At 48.3% G+C, this 18,762-nt stretch overlaps 1 protein-coding gene across 5 annotated transcripts in view; it reads right to left on the minus strand.

Annotated features, from left to right (window-relative positions):
• The window catches only part of LRSAM1 (leucine rich repeat and sterile alpha motif containing 1), a 45,870-nt gene that overhangs the window by 6,157 nt on the left and 20,951 nt on the right, over positions 1 to 18,762 (minus strand). For all 5 annotated transcript variants that reach the window (XM_068553847.1, XM_068553844.1, XM_068553848.1 and 2 more), the window contains 9 exons: positions 18,312 to 18,434; positions 17,801 to 17,940; positions 16,912 to 16,956; positions 15,003 to 15,073; positions 7,356 to 7,455; positions 5,889 to 5,976; positions 4,822 to 4,896; positions 3,201 to 3,281; positions 1,574 to 1,669 (listed from right to left, as the gene is read on the minus strand). In XM_068553847.1, coding sequence (XP_068409948.1) covers positions 1,574 to 1,669; positions 3,201 to 3,281; positions 4,822 to 4,896; positions 5,889 to 5,976; positions 7,356 to 7,455; positions 15,003 to 15,073; positions 16,912 to 16,956; positions 17,801 to 17,940; positions 18,312 to 18,434 — 819 coding nt within the window. The remainder of the gene's footprint in view (positions 1 to 1,573; positions 1,670 to 3,200; positions 3,282 to 4,821; positions 4,897 to 5,888; positions 5,977 to 7,355; positions 7,456 to 15,002; positions 15,074 to 16,911; positions 16,957 to 17,800; positions 17,941 to 18,311; positions 18,435 to 18,762) is intronic.

The following is an 18,762-nucleotide window of genomic DNA, read 5'->3' on the forward strand; positions in this document are numbered from 1 at the left end:
CCCCAAGAAGGCTTGGTGTGTCCTCTGGGTGCCAGGCAGGGAGAGAAATAAGATTCTAAGGACACCTGCAGCTTCCGGAGTGGGCTTCACCTGACAAAGCCGGAGAATTATAAACATGCTATTCAAACCGATTCCTCCATTCCATCACTCAAACATTCCTGAGTGCTGCTCTGGGCCAGGCACCGTTCTAGGTGCTGAGGACACAGCAGTGAACACACGATACTAACAGCAGCAGCAGCAACGTCAGGGCACTTCGTGTCAGACCGTGCTGTGCGCTGGGAGATGCCCTTGTACTTAATTCTCACAATTCTGTGAAATAGTTTCTACTTCACAGGTGAAGAAACTGAGTGATTAGTTCAGAGTGATTACCAGCCAGCCCAAGGTCAAAGAGCTGCCCATGTCGTGGCCGGGATTCAGACCCAGGTCTGTCTTGCCCGGAGCCTGTGCTCTCAAGCACCCAGCCACCCACCCAGGACTGCAGCCGCGCGCTGGGGGTCGATGTGATGTGGGCAGCAGGATTACATTGCAGGCATCTCCCCAGCGCCCCCTAGTGGCCCCTCCTGTACCTTGCCGAGCTGGCTCCCCTTTTCTGGCCTGGCCCTCTCTGGGCTGTGGGCACACCTCTCTTTGGGAGCCCATGACCCCGATGGTCACGTCCTGATGAGGTGGACAGTGAGTCCCCGAGGCCCCTTGAGGGCAGGAGCACACAGCCGCGGCATGGCCGCCCCTGCACAGCACTCAGGGCGCGGGTCACACATTAATGCAATTTGAAGGTGATGGCAGTGAGGCAGCGTGAAGAACAGGCAGCTTCTGACTGGCACAAACACGCCATCTGGGCTCGTGCGGGGCTCGGGAAGAAACTGGTCTCGCCCCTTTCCATCCCCGGCACAGGGCCTGGCCCACGGTGGAGCTCAGAGGACGTCTGGGGTGGTAACAACGCCACAGGAAAGGCTGGGTCCTGACCACTCAGGTGCACTTGGGCTCTGGAGGAAGTGACCCTGACCTGCCACCCTAAATGGGGCTCTGCCACCCTGATGACGTGCCAGAATCAAACCCATTTGGGTCCAGGGGGCAGTTGGGCAACTCCTGTAGAAGGCTTACTAAATGGTCTGCCCTGGACACACCAAGTACTCTCCTGGGCATCTGTCCTGAGCAAATAAATACCCATGGCTGTTCTTAAACACTTAGCTGCCGAGACAGCCTTGCTTACTAAAAGTAAAAAAATGGGAAGTATGCTTGACAATAGGCCAAACGAGGGCCCATCTCAACGCAGCCATGGAAGGAACGCAGAGGACACGAAAGACAGGAAAGAGCAGGTGGGAAAGGGGTGCGCAGTTCTGTGTTACAGGCACATATGCGCATCACCATAAACATGCATCCCGATGTCTGGAAAACATACCTCAAAATATTAGCAATAGACAACTCTCAGAAGTGAGATTCTTTTCCTTTGTACTTTCCATTTTTTCTTTGACAAACAACTATTACTAGACTAATGAAAGTGCTTCTAAGAATGGCAAGAGCATTTAGGGAAAGCAAACCCATGAGCGACTCTGGACGCGGAAGCCAGACGCACCAGGATCTCCCGGAGCTCCTCCTCTCGCTGTGTCTTCTCTTTGAGCAGCTGCTGGAGCAGGGAGCTCAGGACCCAGCGCTGCTCCGAGATCATCTCCTGCAACACAAGACCATGCCCAGTGCTGGGAAACTCGCAGTACCCCGGCCCAAGAAGTCCCCGCAGCGCCGCGGCAGGATCCCCCTCACTCAGTTCTCAGCTGGCAGCCGGGGGCCACAGTGGGTCCGACTCCATTCAAGGCTCTGTCCCTGATCTCAGGCTGAGAGTTGGGGAAACAGAGCAGAGGGGCCTCTCGGCCCAAGCATCCCCTCCCCACCTTCTCACCAGCTTGTACCTCCCTTCCCCAGGGGGTAAGGCCAGGCACGGGATCTAGTGACCGAAGACAGTGCAGTGGTAAGAAACATCAAACAAAGGAAATGACCAGCAGCAGGTACCCGACTTCAGTCTCACTGACTACGGAGCACGCGGACAGAAGCAAACAGCGGGAGGGAGGGTGGGTGAGTGACCCACGCCAGCCGGGAAGGCTCCACACAGACGGAGTGATGTGTAAACCCGAGAAAGCCCCATTTGTGTCCGCGTTCCACTCTTCTCCTCCTCTTGGAAACCCCATGGAGACCCCGAAAACAGGAGCCCCACAGCGCTAATGGGCAGGATGCATGGGCACCCACCAAGCACGGTGGCTGCATCTTCTTTCAGAGCAACACCAATCCCCGCAAGGCTGAGGCCTTTCCATTTGCTAGCCCACTCCTCTCTGACGGCCCCCAGACACAGGCTGGGCCTGGAAGACTATTTCCCTTTTATGCAGGGGAGACATGGAGGCCCAGGGAGGGGAAGCGACCTGCCTAAGGTCATACGGTGACAGACCCGTGGGACTCCAGACCCCAGCGTTCTTCTCCTGCATCGAGAAGCCCATGAGACAAATGAAGACTGCTCCACTGAGGACAGACACAGGGACGGTGACAGACAGAAGCCTCTGCTCAAAAGCCTGGTACGGGGCACACGTCCTCACACATCACTGATCCAACCCTTCTGCGTACAGCTGGGGAGACTAAGGTACAGAGCAGGGAAAGGGCGGCCCCTCCCCGCCTCCCCGCCCAGGTCACACAGCAAGACTGTGCGGGGACAACCCGGGTCCCAGATCTGCTGTCCAGAACGCTGTCTGCTAGTCCCTGCAGCCGCGACACCTGTGTGAGCAGGACACCCAGGCTGGAGTTCACAGGGCCACAGCTGGGCCCTCTCCTCAGACATCCTTGGGACACCAAGAAAGCTCCTTCCCCAGAGGATGTCAGCCGTGAGAACCAGCGCCCCAGAAGCATGACTTAGAGAGACAGGGAGCTCAGTAGCAACCCAGCTCCAAAACAAAGAAAACACGGAGATGGAGATGCAGCCTGGGTGAGCCTTGGCAATGAAACCCTCCTTCCTCTGACCCTCCTGCCTAGCAACGGGCTGATCCCAGCCCTAACCTTGGCCTGCGCTGGGCTCGGCCCCCAGACTGGGCTCCCACGAGCCTTCTGGGGCCAGGGCATCCTCCAGCATCACTGCCTTGTCTGCTGGAGAGCAGCTGAGAGGCAGTGGGGGCATTAGTTGGGGGTGGGGTGGGGGACAGAGCAGGCTAGGGAGCCCTACATACCTGTAGTGCCTCTGTGTCCAGGGATTTCCTCTTTAACTCCAGCTGTGTCAGCTGCAATAACTCAGTTTCTATTAACTTAATCTAAACAGAAGACGAGACAGGGGTTTTTTAATTCACATTAACCACGGTTTAATCCTGTGCCGCTGCTCTTGGATGGCCAAGTGGATCTAAGAATCCTTTCTGGGGGCGCCCTGCAATGAAGGGGACCTGTGTACCTTGGGAACCTCATCAGCGGGGGTTTAAAAAGAATTCGTTACTTCATGGCCCTGAATGCTTTGCTGCGTGGACACTCTTGTCCTGGACAGTACTGCTGATCAAAAGCCGGGCACAGGGCCAGCCCAGAATGGGTGCTGATCAAGGTATGTGGAATGAAGGGGCTTTCCTTCAAGGTGAGGACCAGAATGAAGAACAGACACGGAATTCTCACTGAGCCTCTTACCAGTCCAATTCTCTTGCTTCCTCTAAACAGCTGTCACAGAGGAGTGCAGAGGGCAATGGAAGGGACTGAATAATAACAATAATAGTAGTAGCTGATATTTATTGAGATTCCACATGCTAGGACTGTGCTGTGCAATTTATTTGCATCATTTCATCAATACCTATTAGGAGGTATTATTGCCTCCATTTTACAGACAAGGAAACTGAGGCTCAGAGAGGTTAAGTAACTTGCCCAAGGACACACAGCAGGTAAGTGAGTGTGCCCTTTCCTTGGGATGTCCCTGCTTGTCTGAAGGGGAAGAGCTGGCCTGGTGGGTCAAAACCACCCATAGTGAGAATGTCTGGTAGTCACCACATACCTTCAGGGTGTGACTGGGGGCTTTTAGCCCTCGGGGTCAGACCCCATGGCCAGTGACTTCTCTACCCTGTGCCTATGACCTTTGTCCCTATGTTCCTATGACCCCACCAACCCCTGGTCAGAGGAATGAGATTCATGTCTGGCAATGTGGGATTGAAATTAAAGGGGGAAATAAAAAGGTAAGTTGGTTTTGGCAAAAAAGAAGAAAAAGAAAAAAACCACCATGCAAAATGTGAAATTCAAAGTGTGCTGAATACGAGGTGATGCGCGTCCCGTAGCCTGAAAGCTCACTCTGTCTGCCGCCACCCAGGCCACGCGCTCAGGGAGCCCAGTGAGCCAGACACAGCCCTGCTGGACGGGGTGGCCAAGAGGCCCAGCGTGGGGTTCGCCCAAGGCTGCCCACAGGTCAGCAGCAGAGCCTGGACAAGAGCACACCCCCTCCTCCAGGCCCAGGTCACTCCTCAGCCGACACCAGGCCCTGCCTGCTCGCTCAGGTGGGGGTCAGCCTGTCCCAGCTCCTCAATCTGGGCCGATGGGGACACTGGGGTCTGAGCCGGCTGAGGAGTCCTGCCTGCGGCTGCCAAGCAGTCAAGGCCTCCTGTCCCTCAGCCCTGGGCATCATGAGAAGCAGCAGGCACAGGTCCCACCTGCTGGCATGCACAGTGCTGCCCCAGGCACCTCTTGACACCCTGAGTAGGTTCCATGAGGCTCAGTGAGGGGAGGGAGGTGCCGGGGAGACCTCTTGTCGGGCTGGCCTGGAGCTCCCTCCTCACGCCTCTGAAAGCCCACAGGGCGGGTCTGGGGGGGGCCGCAGCCTGCGCTCACCTGCTTCCGGATCTGCCGATGCATCAGGTCCTTCTTCACCTGGAGAGCCTCAAAGGCCGCCTTCTGCATGGCGCTCTGCAACAGAGAGCACGGACACTCAGGGAAAACAAAATCTGCGTCAAAGACACCTTAACGTATGCCTTTTCTGTTTCTTAGAGAGACGACAACTTTTCAGCTTACTTGTTTAATTTTTTAAAATCATACTTATTAAGCGCTTACTACGTCCTGGACACCGTGCTCAGGGCTCTTCCCGTGCTGCACATGGAAGAAGCGATGATGAGGGTACCTTCACTTTCCCATTTCACAGATGAGGAAAGTGAGGTTCGGAGAAGTGAACCGGCTGGCACTAGGATGCAAGTCTGTCCAGCTCTCAGCCTCACCTTAACCACGAGGCCTGACATCCCCTCTAAGAAACAGAGCACTTTCCTCAGACAATCTCACAAATACTAAGTCAAAGTGTTTTGAAAGAAGACAGAGATAGGAGTTGGGGAGAAAGGAAAGAGGAAACGATGGGTCAGGGAGTGGCAGGACAACATCACAGAGGACGAAAGGAGGGAGGTGATGTGAGGGTCGGGGAATGAGACTCCAATAGGGCCTGTAGGGAAAGCTGGGACTGAACAATTTGGACACAGGAGGGAGGAAATCACAGGGGTCCTTCCTGGTCCCGTCCACTCAGCAGCACCTGCTATGCGCCCGCTAAGCTGGCGGGAGAGCAGATGGAGGTGCGGCGGGGTTGGAAGTGAGGAGTCTGGGGGCGCACTCCACGGGGTAGGTACCACCGCCTTCCGCCCGTTATGTCCTCATGATGGAGCCCCACGGAGCACGGGGAGCGGCTGCCTGGGGAGGGCGCTTCTCTAGACTTCAGTGAGCGGAACCCACCGCCCAGAGAGGCCTCTCCCTGCCCCTCATCCTGATGGCCTGTGCGTTTCTCAGCTCTCTAAGCATCTTGGTTCTTGCACACTGTCCAGGAGTCCAGGACGGCGCCTCCACGTGGAGTTCTGCCGCTCTGCTCTGGGCTCCCCGCGCCCCTCCTGCCCCCCTCCTGAGCCCCTGCCCCCAGGGCTCACCTCCTGCAGGATCTGGCTAATGGCTTTGTTCTGATCCATCTGTTGCCAGGACAGAATCTGCTGGAACCGCTCATCCATTTCAGCCATGCTGCCAGAAACACAGCAAATTCATGAACATTTCCTGAGCACCTACTATGTGCCAGGCGCCTTGGAGGAGATGGAGATAAACCATTTATTCATTCAACAATACTCATGGAGCGCCTGCTGGGGGCCACATCCTGGGCTTGGGGTGGGGGGTGGACATGGAGCTTTGTCTGAATCCCATGGCCCTGGATGGAGGGTGACGGAGTCTCTGTGTCTCCAGAGTTGGGGAGATGATCTCCCGGGCCCTGTCATCCACCCCTCCACTGGAATCCTTCCTACAATGCCTCCCCTGAAGTGGCTGCCTGGCCTCTGCCCACCCACCTCCACCAACAGGGAGCTCATGACCTCCCAGGTGAGCCACGCAGGCTGAGAGAAAGCTGTCCTTCCCGGGCACTAACGTCTCACCCTCCACCCCAGTGTCTCTCACCCTGGCGGTGGACCTGCTCTCATCCCCCTAGAACAAGTCTAGTGACTTTGGCACAAAAATCCAAACCCTGCAAACCTAATATGTCCATATTTTGGTACAATCTTGGTTTTAAGTTTGTCTGTTTCATAATAGTAGCTGTTATTTATTGGACCCTTATGTGGCAGACAGTATGATCATTAATGCCCATTAAATCCTCCAACAACTCTAGGAGTAGGTACTGTGATTTATCCCCTTTTTTCTGATAAGAAAATTGAGGCTCAGGGAGGGAAAATAACTTGCCTAAGACTTCACAGTTAGTTATAGAAGTGGGATGTGAATCCATGTCTGTCTGGCCCTAGTGCCCACACTCCTAAAAACAAGGTCACACCACCAGGAAGGAGGGAGACCCCCTGCATCTGCAGGGACACGGGGAGGCTGGCGTGCTCCAGGTGCCCGGTGGGGGGCGGGGAGGAGGTGGCACCTGCACTGGAGCCACCCAGGTGGGAGGAGAAACACAAGGGCAGCCAGGGCTGTTGGCCTGTCCCTGTCTGGGGCTGCTAAGCATCGAAGGAGCTTTTCTCAACTGGCTCTGCCAGGCACTGCAGCTCCTTCAACAAAGCCATGGCGCTGGGGTGAACTTGGAAGGCCAGACCCAAAATGGCTGTCAGCATGAAGGCAACCCCATCACCGTGCCCCCTCCAGTGCACACCACCCATGACCCCCGGAGATTTATAACTACACCATGGTCAAGAGCACACTGCCTGGGTCAAACCCTAGCTCTGTCATCGGCTAGTTGTGTTTCCTTAGGGTCCAACTAGAAAAGTCACTTAGACCAGAGGTAACTTGCTCCTGACAACATGGCCAAGGGTGGGGTGGCCCAAGGCAGGAGATTCCAGTGCCAGCTCTCACCCTACGGCCCTGGGCCCTGAGCCAGCTCCCCAAAGTCCCTCACTCGGGAAGCCTCTTCCTTACCTTACCTGGAACAGGTCTGCTGGACCAAGTTCTGCCTCTGAGCCTCGGAGGCCATCTGGATGAGCTGGGTCTTACAGCTCTCAGTCAGCATCTGCTGCATGGCCGCTGAGGAAACATGGGGGTGGGGTGGGGACAGGGCTGAGCGGCCACTCCTGGGGGGCCTCATGGGCGTTACCTGGGCATCCACCTGACAGTCACCCTTAGAAAAAAATCTCTTTTTTTAAACTATAGAAGTAACTTCAGCTTGAAAGTCTGATTAGTTGTAAAACACTGAACAACATACACATAATCTTCTATAGTCTCGTCACCCAGAAATATTATTACATTTTGATATATATTCTTCTGGTTAATTTTTAATGCATATTGATGGATTTTTAAAAATTTAAATGAAAGAATTAAAAGCAGGGACTTGAACAGATATTTGTATACCCATGTTCATAGCAACATTATCCACAATAGGCAAAAAAGGTGGAAACAACCCAAGTGCCTATTGATGGACAAATGGGTAAACAGAATGCGGTCTATCCGTGCAACGGAATATTAATCAGTCTTAAAAAGGAAGGAAATTCTGACATAAGCTACAACGTGGATGAACCCTGAAGACATTACGCTATGTGAAAGAAGCCAGTCACAAAAGGACAAATACTGTAATGATTCCACTTATACGAAGTACCTAGAGCAGTCAAATTCATAGAGACAGAAAGTAGAATGGTGGTTCTACAGGGTCCGAGGGAGGGGGAAGTGGGGAGTTCCTGTTTAGCAGGTATAGAGTTTCACTTTGGGATGATGAAAAAGTTCTAGAGGTGGATGGTGGTGATGGTTGCACAACAATGTGAATGTACTTAATGCCACAGAACTGTACACTTACAAGTGGTTAAAATGGTAAATTTTATGCTTTGTATATTTCACCATAATAAAAGAAAATTAAAATGTTATCACACTAAATATACCACTTTCTCACCTTTTATGAATGCATCCCTATGTCAACATGCTGACGTGATGTTAATAGCTACAGAATACTACAGTGCCTGGATTACCAAAGTTTAAGATAATCCTCTGTTTCAGAGCATTTGGCGTCTTTCTGCGATTATTAAATGATACTGCTATAAATATCCTTGCTCAGATATCTTTGTGCACATCTATTTATTTCCTAGAATAATTCTTAGAAGTACACAGTTTTAAGGTCATGAATGACGTATGCCAGTTACCCTTTCTGCCCTCCAGAAAGAGCCCGCTGATTCATACTCCCTTTGGCAGCACACAGGACAGCCTGATACCATATGCCCTCAACAACTCTGGGTTATTACCTTTTCTTGCCTTTTCATTATTTTTATTGAAATTTTTCAGTTATAAAAATAATACATGTTAGGGCTTCTCTGGTGGTGCAGTGGTTGAGAATCTGCCTGCCAATGCAGGGGACACGGGTTCGAGTCCTGGTCTGGGAAGATCCCACATGCCGTGGAGCAACTGGACCCGTGAGCCACAACTACTGAGCCTGTGCGTCTGGAGCCTGTGCTCCGCAACAAGAGGCCACCACAGTGAGAGGCCCGCACACCTCAATGAAGAGTGGCCCCCACTCGCCGCAACTAGAGAAAGCCCTTGCACAGAAACGAAGACCCAACACAGCCAAAAATAATAAATTAATTAATTAATTTTTAAAAAAAGAAAAAAAATAATACATGCTCAGTTTCTAAAATAGCTAAGTAATAGGGAAGTTTGAAAAGGTGGGAAAAAAAAGTTCCCTAACACTGAGCCTATTTCCAATCTGTTAATTTGATAAACATCCTTCCAGAAATGCAAACACAATCTTTCTCTTTATAAATGGTGGATGATGGTGAACTTTAAAATAGGGACATTGGAGACCTTCAAGATGGCGGAGGAGTAAGAGGTGGAGATCACCTTCCTCCCCACACATACATCAGAAATACATCTACACGTGGAACAAATCCTACAGAACACCTACTGAATGCTGGCAGAAGACCTCAGACTTCCCAAAAGGCAAGAAACTCCCCACGTACCTGGCTGTGTGGCTGACAGGGTCTTGGTGGTGTATAGGGTGTCAGGCCTGTGGCTCTGAGGTGAGAGAGCCGAGTTCAGGACATTGGTCCACCAGAGACCTCCCAGCTCCATGTAATACCAAACGGCGAAAGCTCTCCCAGAGATCTCCATCTCAATGCTAAGACCCAGCTCCACTCAACACCAGCAAGCTACAGTGCTGGACACCCTATGCCAAACAACTAGCAAGACAGGAACACAACCCCACCATTAGCAGAGAGGCTGCCTAAAATCATAATAAGGTCACAGACACCCCAAATCACACAACCGGATGCAGTCCTGCCCACCAGAAAGACAAGATCCAGCCTCATCCACCAGAACACAGGCACTAGTCCCCTCCACCAGGAAGCCTACACAACCCACTGAACCAATTTTAGCCACTGGGGGCAGACACCAAAAACAACGGGAACTACGAACCTGCAGCCTGAGAAAAGGAGACCCCAAACACAGTAAGTTAAGCAAAATGAGAAGACAGAGAAACACACAGCAGATGAAGGAGGTAAAATCCCACCAGACCAAACAAATGAAGAGGAAATAGGCAGTCTCCCTGAAAAAGAATTCAGAGTAATGATAGTAAAGATGATCCAAAATCTTGGAAACAGAATGGAGAAAATACAAGAAACATTTAACAAGGACCTAGAAGAGCTAAAGAGCAAACAAACAATGATGAACAACACAATAAATGAAATTAAAAATTCTCTAGAAGGAATCAATAGTAGAATAACTGAGGCAGAAGAACAGATAAGTGACCTGGAAGATAAAATAGTGGAAATAACTACCGCAGAGCAGAAGAAATAAAAAGAATGAAAAGAATTGAGGACAATCTTAGAGAACTCTGGGACAACATTAAATGCACCAACATTCGAATTATAGGGGTCCCAGAAGAAGAAGAGAAAAAGAAAGGGACTGAGAAAATATTTGAAGAGATTATAGTTGAAAACTTCCCTAATATGGGGAAGGAAATAGTCAATCAAGTCCAGGAAGCGCAGAGAGTCCCATACAGGATAAATCCAAGGAGAAACACGCCAAGACACATATTAATCAAACTATCAAAAATTAAATACAAAGAAAAAGTATTAAAAGCAGCATTTAAGAATCTGTAAAAAATACAAGCACATGGAGGCTAAACAATACACTACTTAATAACCAAGAGATCACTGAAGAAATCAAAGAGGAAATCAAAAATTACCTAGAGACAAACGACAATGAAAACACGATGACCCAAAACCCATGGGAAGCAGCAAAAGCAGTTCTAAGAGGGAAGTTTATAGCAATACAATCCTACCTCAAGAAACAAGAAACATCTCAAATAAACAACCTAACCTTACACCTAAAGCAATTAGAGAAAGAAGAACAAAAAAACCCCAAGTTAGCAGGAGGAAAGAAATCATAAAGATCAGATCAGAAATAAATGAAAAAGAAATGAAGGAAACGATAGCAAAGATCAATAAAAACTAAAAGCTGGTTCTTCGAGAAGATAAACAAAATTGGTAAACCATTAGCCAGACTCATCAAGAAAAAAATGGAGAAGACTCAAATCAATAGAATTAGAAATGAAAAAGGAGAAGTAACAACTGACACTGAAGAAATACAAAGGATCATGAGAGATTACTACCAGCAACTATATGCCAATAAAATGGACAACCTGGAACAAATGGACAAATTCTTAGAAAAGCACAATCTTCTGAGACTGAACCAGGAAGAAACAGATAATACAAACAGACCAATCACAAGCACTGAAATTGAGACTGTGATTAAAAATCTTCCAACAAACAAAAGCCCAGGACCAGATGGCTTCACAGGCGAATTCTATCAAACATTTAGAGAAGAGCTAACACCTATCCTTCTCAAACTCTTCCAAGATATAGCAGAGGGAGGAACACTCCCAAACTCATTCTACGAGGCCACCATCACCCTGATACCAAAACCAGACAGATGTCACAAAGAAAGAAAACTACAGGCCAATATCACTGATGAACATAGATGCAAAAATCCTCAACAAAATACTAGCAAACAATCCAACAGCATATTAAAAGGATCATACACCATGATCAAGTGGGGTTTATCTTAGGAATGCAAGGATTCTTCAGTATATGCAAATCAATCAATGTGATAAACCATATTAACAAACTGAAGGAGAAAAACCATATGATCATCTCAATAGATGCAGAAAAAGCTTCCAACAAAATTCAACACCCATTTATGATAAAAACCCTCCAGGAAGCAGGCATAGAGGGAACTTACCTCAACATAATAAAGGTCATATATGACAAACCCACAGCCAACATCATTCTCAATGGTGAAAAACTGAAAACATTTCCTCTAAGATCAGGAACAAGACAAGGTTGTCCACTCTCACCACTATTATTCAACATAGTTTTGGAAGTTTTAGCCACAGCAGTCAGAGAAGAAAAATAAAAGGAATCCAAATTGGAAAAGAAGTAAAGCTGTCATTGTTTGCAGATGACATGATACTATACATAGAGAATCCTAAAGATGCTACAGGAAAACTACTAGAGCTAATCAATGAGTTTGGTGAGGTTGCAGGATACAAAATTAATGCACAGAAATCTCTTGCATTCCTATACACCAACAACGAAAAATCAGAAAGAGAAATTAAGGAAACACTCCCATTTACCACTGCAACAAAAAGAATAAAATACCTAGGAATAAACCTACCTAAGGAGACAAAAGACCTGTATGCAGAAACTATAAGACACTGATGAAAGAAATTAAAGATGATACAAACAGATGGAGAGATATACCATGTTCTTGGATTGGAAGAATCAACATTGTGAAAATGACTCTACTACCCAAAGCAATCTACAGATTCAATGCAATCCCTATCAAACTACCAATAGCATTTTTCACAGAACTAGAAGAAAAAATTTCACAATTTGTATGGAAACACAAAAGACCCCGAATAGCCAAAGCAATCTTGAGAAAGAAAAACGGAGCTGGAGGAATCAGGCTCCTGGACTTCAGACTATACTACAAAGTTACAGTCATCAAGACAGTATGGTCCTGGCACAAAAACAGAAATATAGATCAATGGAACAGGATAGAAAGCCCAGAGATAACCAACGCACATATGGTCACCTTATCTTTGATAAAGAAGACAAGCATATACAATGGAGAAAAGACAGCCTCTTCAATAAGTGGTGCTGGGAAAACTGGACAGCTACATGTAAAAGAATGAAATTAGAACACTCCCTAACACCATACACAAAAATAAACTCAAAATGGATTAAAGACCTAAATATAAGGCCAGACACTATAAAACTCTTAGAGGAAAACATAGGCAGAACACTCTATGACATAAATCACAGCAAGATCCTTTTTGACCCACCTCTTAGAGAAATGGAAATAAGAAAAAAAATAAACAAATGGGACCTAATGAAACTTAAAAGCTTTTGCACAGCAAAGGAAACCATAAACCAGATGGAAAGACAACCCTCAGAATGGAAGAAAATATTTGCAAATGAAGCAACTGACAAAGGATTAATCTCCAAGATTTACAAGCAGCTCATGCAGCTCAATATCAAAAAACCAAACAACCCAATCCAAAAATGGGCAGAAGACCTAACTAGACATTTCTCCCAAGAAGATATACAGATTGCCAACAAACACATGAAAGGATGCTCAACATCACTAATCATTAGGGAAATGCAAACCAAAACTACAATGAGGTATGACCTCACACCAGTCAGAACGGCCATCACCAAAAAATCTGCAAACAATAAATGCTGGAGAGGGTGTGGAGAAAAGGGAACCCGCTTGCACTGTTGGTGGGAATGTAAATTGATACAGCCACTATGGAGAACAGTATGGAGGTTCCTTAAAAAACTAATAATAGAACTACCACACGACCCAGCAATCTGACTACTGGGCATACACCCTGAGAAAACCATAATTCAAAAAGAGTCATGTACCACAATGTTCACTGCAGCTCTATTTACAATAGCCAGGACGTGGAAGCTACTTTTTAACAATTTGCCATGTAACCTAGATTCCTATAACTTGGACTGTAGCTTTGTTTTAGCTCACGTGGGAGCTTTCTTTTCAAAGTATGATTAAATCCTCCTGATTTTTTTCCACCCCTGCACTAATCCTTTAAAATGAATGCAGAAACTTTTAAAACTGATAAGTTTATCTTGTATTATCAATGGAGACTTTTCTGTCTAATCATACTACTTGTTCTACTGCTTTTTGTCCATTGATATTCCCATAGCCCTTCTGAAAAAGTGTGTTTTGGTAGAAATTAAGTTGTATGCCCTTGAGCCATACAACTTAGTTTTTAGTTCTGAAGATGGATGGATAAAGAAGATGTGGCACATATACACAATGGAATATTACTTAGCCATAAAAAGAAATGAAATTGAGTTATTTGTAGTGAGGGGGATGGACCTAGAGACTGTCATACAGAGTGAAGTAAGTCATAAAGAGAAAAATAAATACCATATGCTAACACATATATATGGAATCTAAAAAAAAAAAAAAAGGTTTTGAAGAACCTAGGGGCAGGACAGGAATAAAGACGCAGATGTAGAGAATGGACTTGAGGACATGGGGAGGGGGAAGGGTAAGCTGGGATTAAGTGAGAGAGTGGCATGGACATATATACACTACCAAATGTAAAACAGATAGCTAGTGGGAAGCAGCCGCATAGCACAGGGAGATCAGCTCAGTGCTTTGTGTCCACCTAAAGGGGTGGGATAGGGAGGGTGGGAGGGAGATGCAAGAGGGAGGAGATATGGGGATATATGTATATGTATAGCTGATTCACTTTGTTATAAAGCAGAAACTAACACCATTGGAAAGCAATTATACTCCAGTAAAGATGTTAAAAAAAATAAAATAAAATAAAATAGGGACATTAATGGTATGATACCTCAACGGGAGGTAGTAGGAAGAAATGGTGTATGGAAAGTGCTGGCCTACTGCCTGGTACACAGTGAACCTCGGCTAAAGGTGCACACAATATCCCATTCTATTACTCAGGCTCTGAAGAATGGGGTGATCCAAAAAGAATCATTCCTTATTTTAAATAACAACGAGGAACTGCCTCCTTGCCTTCCCTGCCACGTGGCTTGATGTTCTCAGGATCAGATGGGGAGACCTCCCTCTTGTTTGTGTGGACAGTGTGGTGCCCCAGGAACACTCAGGGAGCGACAGGAAGGCAAGTTCCCAGGGGCTCAAGAGAGGCCACCGCAGCCCTTGAGGAGAGTAGCCCTAACAGCCACGCTTTGTGAACAGCTCACTTTGTGCCAGCATGATCTTATCTGACCCTCATAATGACCCTACGAGGCAGATAATTATCTTGCTCCCCATTTTATAGACATGAAAACTGAGAGGGACCAGTAATGCCCCTTAGGTCATACGGCTTGTGCCTGAGCTGGGATTCTGTATCCAAGTTCAGCCTGACCTGACCTTCAGAGCCCATGCTCCATGACGGGACTTGATTGCCCCTCTTGAGGGGTAACACTCAGCGCCCTCTATACGTGACCAAAAGAGGGATGGCTGTCCACTCCTGCCCCTCAGTTGGCCACGCTCTGCTCCCAGGACCCCGCCCCGCCCTGCCCCACCCCGAGACTCACAGGCGATCTCACGGCGCCGTAGGTTCTCTGTCTCCTCCTGGGTTATGGACATCAACTGTTCCATTCTTATTCTAGAAAAAAATCGATCCATTTATTCAGCAAATGTATCAGTAACATTTCCAACAGGGAATCCCATCAGATGAACACTACCTCCTTCAAGAAGTCCTCCCAGATGTGAGAACTTAGGCGTGCTCTCTGAATGCCCACGGCATCATGCGCCTCCACTGGGGCCCTGTTAACTTTAAGAGTTTCTTGCATAAAAAGATAAACATTCCCTTAGAAAAATGGGCCAAGGATACAAACAGCCAATTCACTGATGCTTAAATAAAAGTGACCAAAGAACATATGGAAAGATTTTTAACACCACTGATAATGAAAGAAGTAAAATCTTTTCACCTATGGGGTTGGCTGAGATTAAGAAAACTGATAACCACTGGTGATGGCAGTAAAGGTGGAGAAGTGGGTACTTCACATACTGTTGAGAGGAGTGTAAACTGGCAAAATGTTTTTGGAAGGCAGTTTGGCAATACTATCAAAGTGTTCTTCGAATATTTCCTTTAAAAACATTCACATAAGTGCGTAAGGGTATATCTAGAAGATGTTTACAGTAATATTGTTTGTAATTATGAAACGACAGAAACCACTTAAATGTTCAGAGGGCTAATTACGTAAATTATGATATAATGATATAGTGGAATTCGCTACAGCTATTACAAATAATGAGGCTTTTGGCATAGAAATACATCTGTGATATAATAAGTGAAAATTTAAAAAGTAATGGCATGTATGTATGTGCATGTTGCTTGTGTGTACACTTTTTGCCCCCCACACCAAACTGGTACAGTGGCTGGGAGGGGGACAACATCCTTTAATATGTTTCTTGCAGGGTCTGACTTCATCAGAAGCAGCATGTATGGTCTGAGCACTCCTGCCTCCTGCCCAGGCCCACAGGCTGCTCAGGGGAAGGCCGTATCTGGTGCATCCCTGGACCCTAGGCATAGCCCAGGCCCAGCCCAGAGAGGGCACTCAGTCAGCATGCTGAATAAGCGATGCCACCGGCCACAGCTCAGCTCGGCCTAGACCGCCCTGGTTGCCACCGCCCCTGGCTGAAGTGGACGGGGTGGTGGGGTTACACTGCAACCCCATGGGAGCCCCCTGCAGGAGGCCTGCACAGGTAGCCAGGAGCCAGGAAGGCTGGGCCCACGGGGAGGGGAGGCTCCCCAAAGCACAGCAGCCAGGTCCACACTGATAGTCTAGGGTGCCTGAGAACCAGGAGGGATTCACATTAACACCCAGGGAATGGGGGGTAGGGGCCGTCCCTCCTTTTCTAATCACTAAGGTGGGCACCTCAGTGCAGTCGATTTGAAACGTGCAGAAAACACAAAGGGGAAAAAACAAGATCACCACCTCCAATTCCTGCCTCTCAAAAATGTTCAATGTCCTTTTGCTTTCTGAGCACAGATACAGGCAGAGTGTCTTTAAGAAATGATATACTGTAGACACCACTTTTCGACTTAGCAATATGGTGTATTTCCCTTAATAAGGAATGTTCTTCTATAAGATATTTAATGGTTACAGATTATTCCTCTGTACATAATTTACGTAATCAAGTTTTTCTTCCCAGAAATGTGGACTTTTTTCTATTTTTTTATTCTAAAAATATAGTAGGACATTATATATACATTCTTATTCACGTCTCTGAATTTTTCTCAGGAGTGTCTATGTGCTTTAACAAACTTGAAGGCAGCGATTCTTTCTAATTCAATACTCCCTGAGGTGAATCTCCTCATAGCTTTAGGAAAACTTTCTGGCATAATCCTTGAGAATCACAAGACCTTCTCTCCTCAGAGCCATGCATCCCCAGGAAGGAAGGCAGCGCCCAAAAAAAACACTAGAGCAGAACGCTTACCTTTCATTTTCCAGCGACTTCAGAATCTCGGAACTTTTCTTTTGCCTGTGGAGGAAACCATGAAAAGCCTGTAGTCACCAGCGGGCCCATTTCCAACAGAATGGCTCAGGGGGGCTTAGGCACCGACCACTTAGGGCCTCTGTGTTCTCAGGCCAATTCCTCAACCACTCCAAACCCCAGCTCCTCATCTGTGAAATGGAAATAATAATTTAAAACTTCATGGACTGTTGGTAATGAGTGAATGAGAAAATAAAAAGTGCCTGGCATGTAAAACAAGCACTCAACAGATGGCAGCTTTCACGGGCGCCCTCGGTGGTGAGCGCGCTGTGCACAGCAGGCTAGCCGGCTCCCTCCGGCTCTGCGTAACTGCAGGCGAGGGAGGAGAAAGAGACTCAGAGGACAGTGGAAAGGGAGGCTGGAAGCAGTGGCGGGGGAAGCCTGTTTCTGAAATCTTTCCCCAGGAGACCCCCAACTAACCCTTCTCGGGCTCCTTGAGACCTCTATCTGATCTGCTCCCTGCAGCTCTTGCCTTGGACAGGATCTGTGTTAAGGCCAATCTCACTATAAGGCAAATGGCTGTCCTCAGTGTGACTGGTGACTTGAAACCCAAAATGTTGGCGCAGGACGTGATTCTGACTTGTTAAAACTACTTATTTTACAGATGGGAAACTTGGGAGGCAAAGGTCCAATCAGTAGCAGCCCCAAAACAAGAGGCAAACCTGGTCATGCCCAGATCACCTTCTTTTTAAGTTGGTGTGAATTGCAGCACCGAGACCTTGGGCAGAATCAGAGACCGTGAGGGAGAAATGGACCTCTATCCTGAGCTCCTCAAAGGGTATCAGGTGGGGGAAGGTCTCTGAGTCTGGGGGCGGCTGGATGGGAGCCTGACCTCTGATTCTCCTGCAGGAGCTTCTGGATCCGGTTGGAGATGCTCTGCTCTGTCTGCTTCAGCTGCTCCTGCAGCCGCTGACGCTCTGCATCCAGGTAGCGCTGGCGCTCGCTCAGGCCCTGCTCCAGTCGGGACTGCTCCTGCAGCAGAACAGGCAGAGGTCCCGAGTCAGTGGGGGGGACCACCCCCCCACGCCCCCACCCCCCGACACCACAGGGCAGCAGTCATGGGCCCTGGCCTGGGATGCGGAGACTAGGTTTCCTGTCTCTGTCCTGCCAGCCCTTTCCGCATGACCTTGGACCAGGTGTGTCTAGGCCTCAGGGTGTCCAGGCACCGGAGGAGGCTGGATGAGGTGATCTGTATGGACAACCCCCCCCACCCCATGTCCTGGAGGGGGAAGTGAGAGAGCTCACTCCCACCGTCTTCCTACATCAGAGGGACCTCAGCCTGAGTCAGGAGGCCCCTGGCAGAGGGAGCAGACAGGCCTGACCCCACTTAGCCGCTCACGAACCTCCTTGACCGTCTGAAGGATCTCGTCCTTCTGGCTGTTGCTCTGCTGAAGGAGCTGGGCGTGCTCTCGCTGCCCGAGTTCCAGGCGCCGTTCGAACTCGAGTTTCTCCAGCATCTTTTGTTCCTGCAAGAATGTAGATCCTGGTGAGTACTGGCACAGGCTCTGTGGGTGTTAGGACATGACAGCAGGGGGAATCCAGCCCCCAACTCTGAACGGTACAGGCGACAGGTCTGAACACTGAGCCTCGCCCCCGCAGGGCCCAACTGTAATAATAAAACGGGCTCTTCACTGGCACAGGCTAGTGGGTTAGAGCCTGGGGTTAGGCTCAACCTCTCCAAGCCTCAGTCTTCTCATCTGTCAAATGGAGACACCCTCCCAGCCACCGAGACTGCGTGAGACTGTGGTGAGGCAACGTATATAAGGGGAAAGAGTTACTTTACCCTCTAATTTA

The sequence above is a fragment of the Eschrichtius robustus genome, chromosome 10 (genome assembly GCF_028021215.1).
Source record: "Eschrichtius robustus isolate mEscRob2 chromosome 10, mEscRob2.pri, whole genome shotgun sequence".
Taxonomy (NCBI): Eukaryota; Metazoa; Chordata; class Mammalia; order Artiodactyla; family Eschrichtiidae; genus Eschrichtius; species Eschrichtius robustus.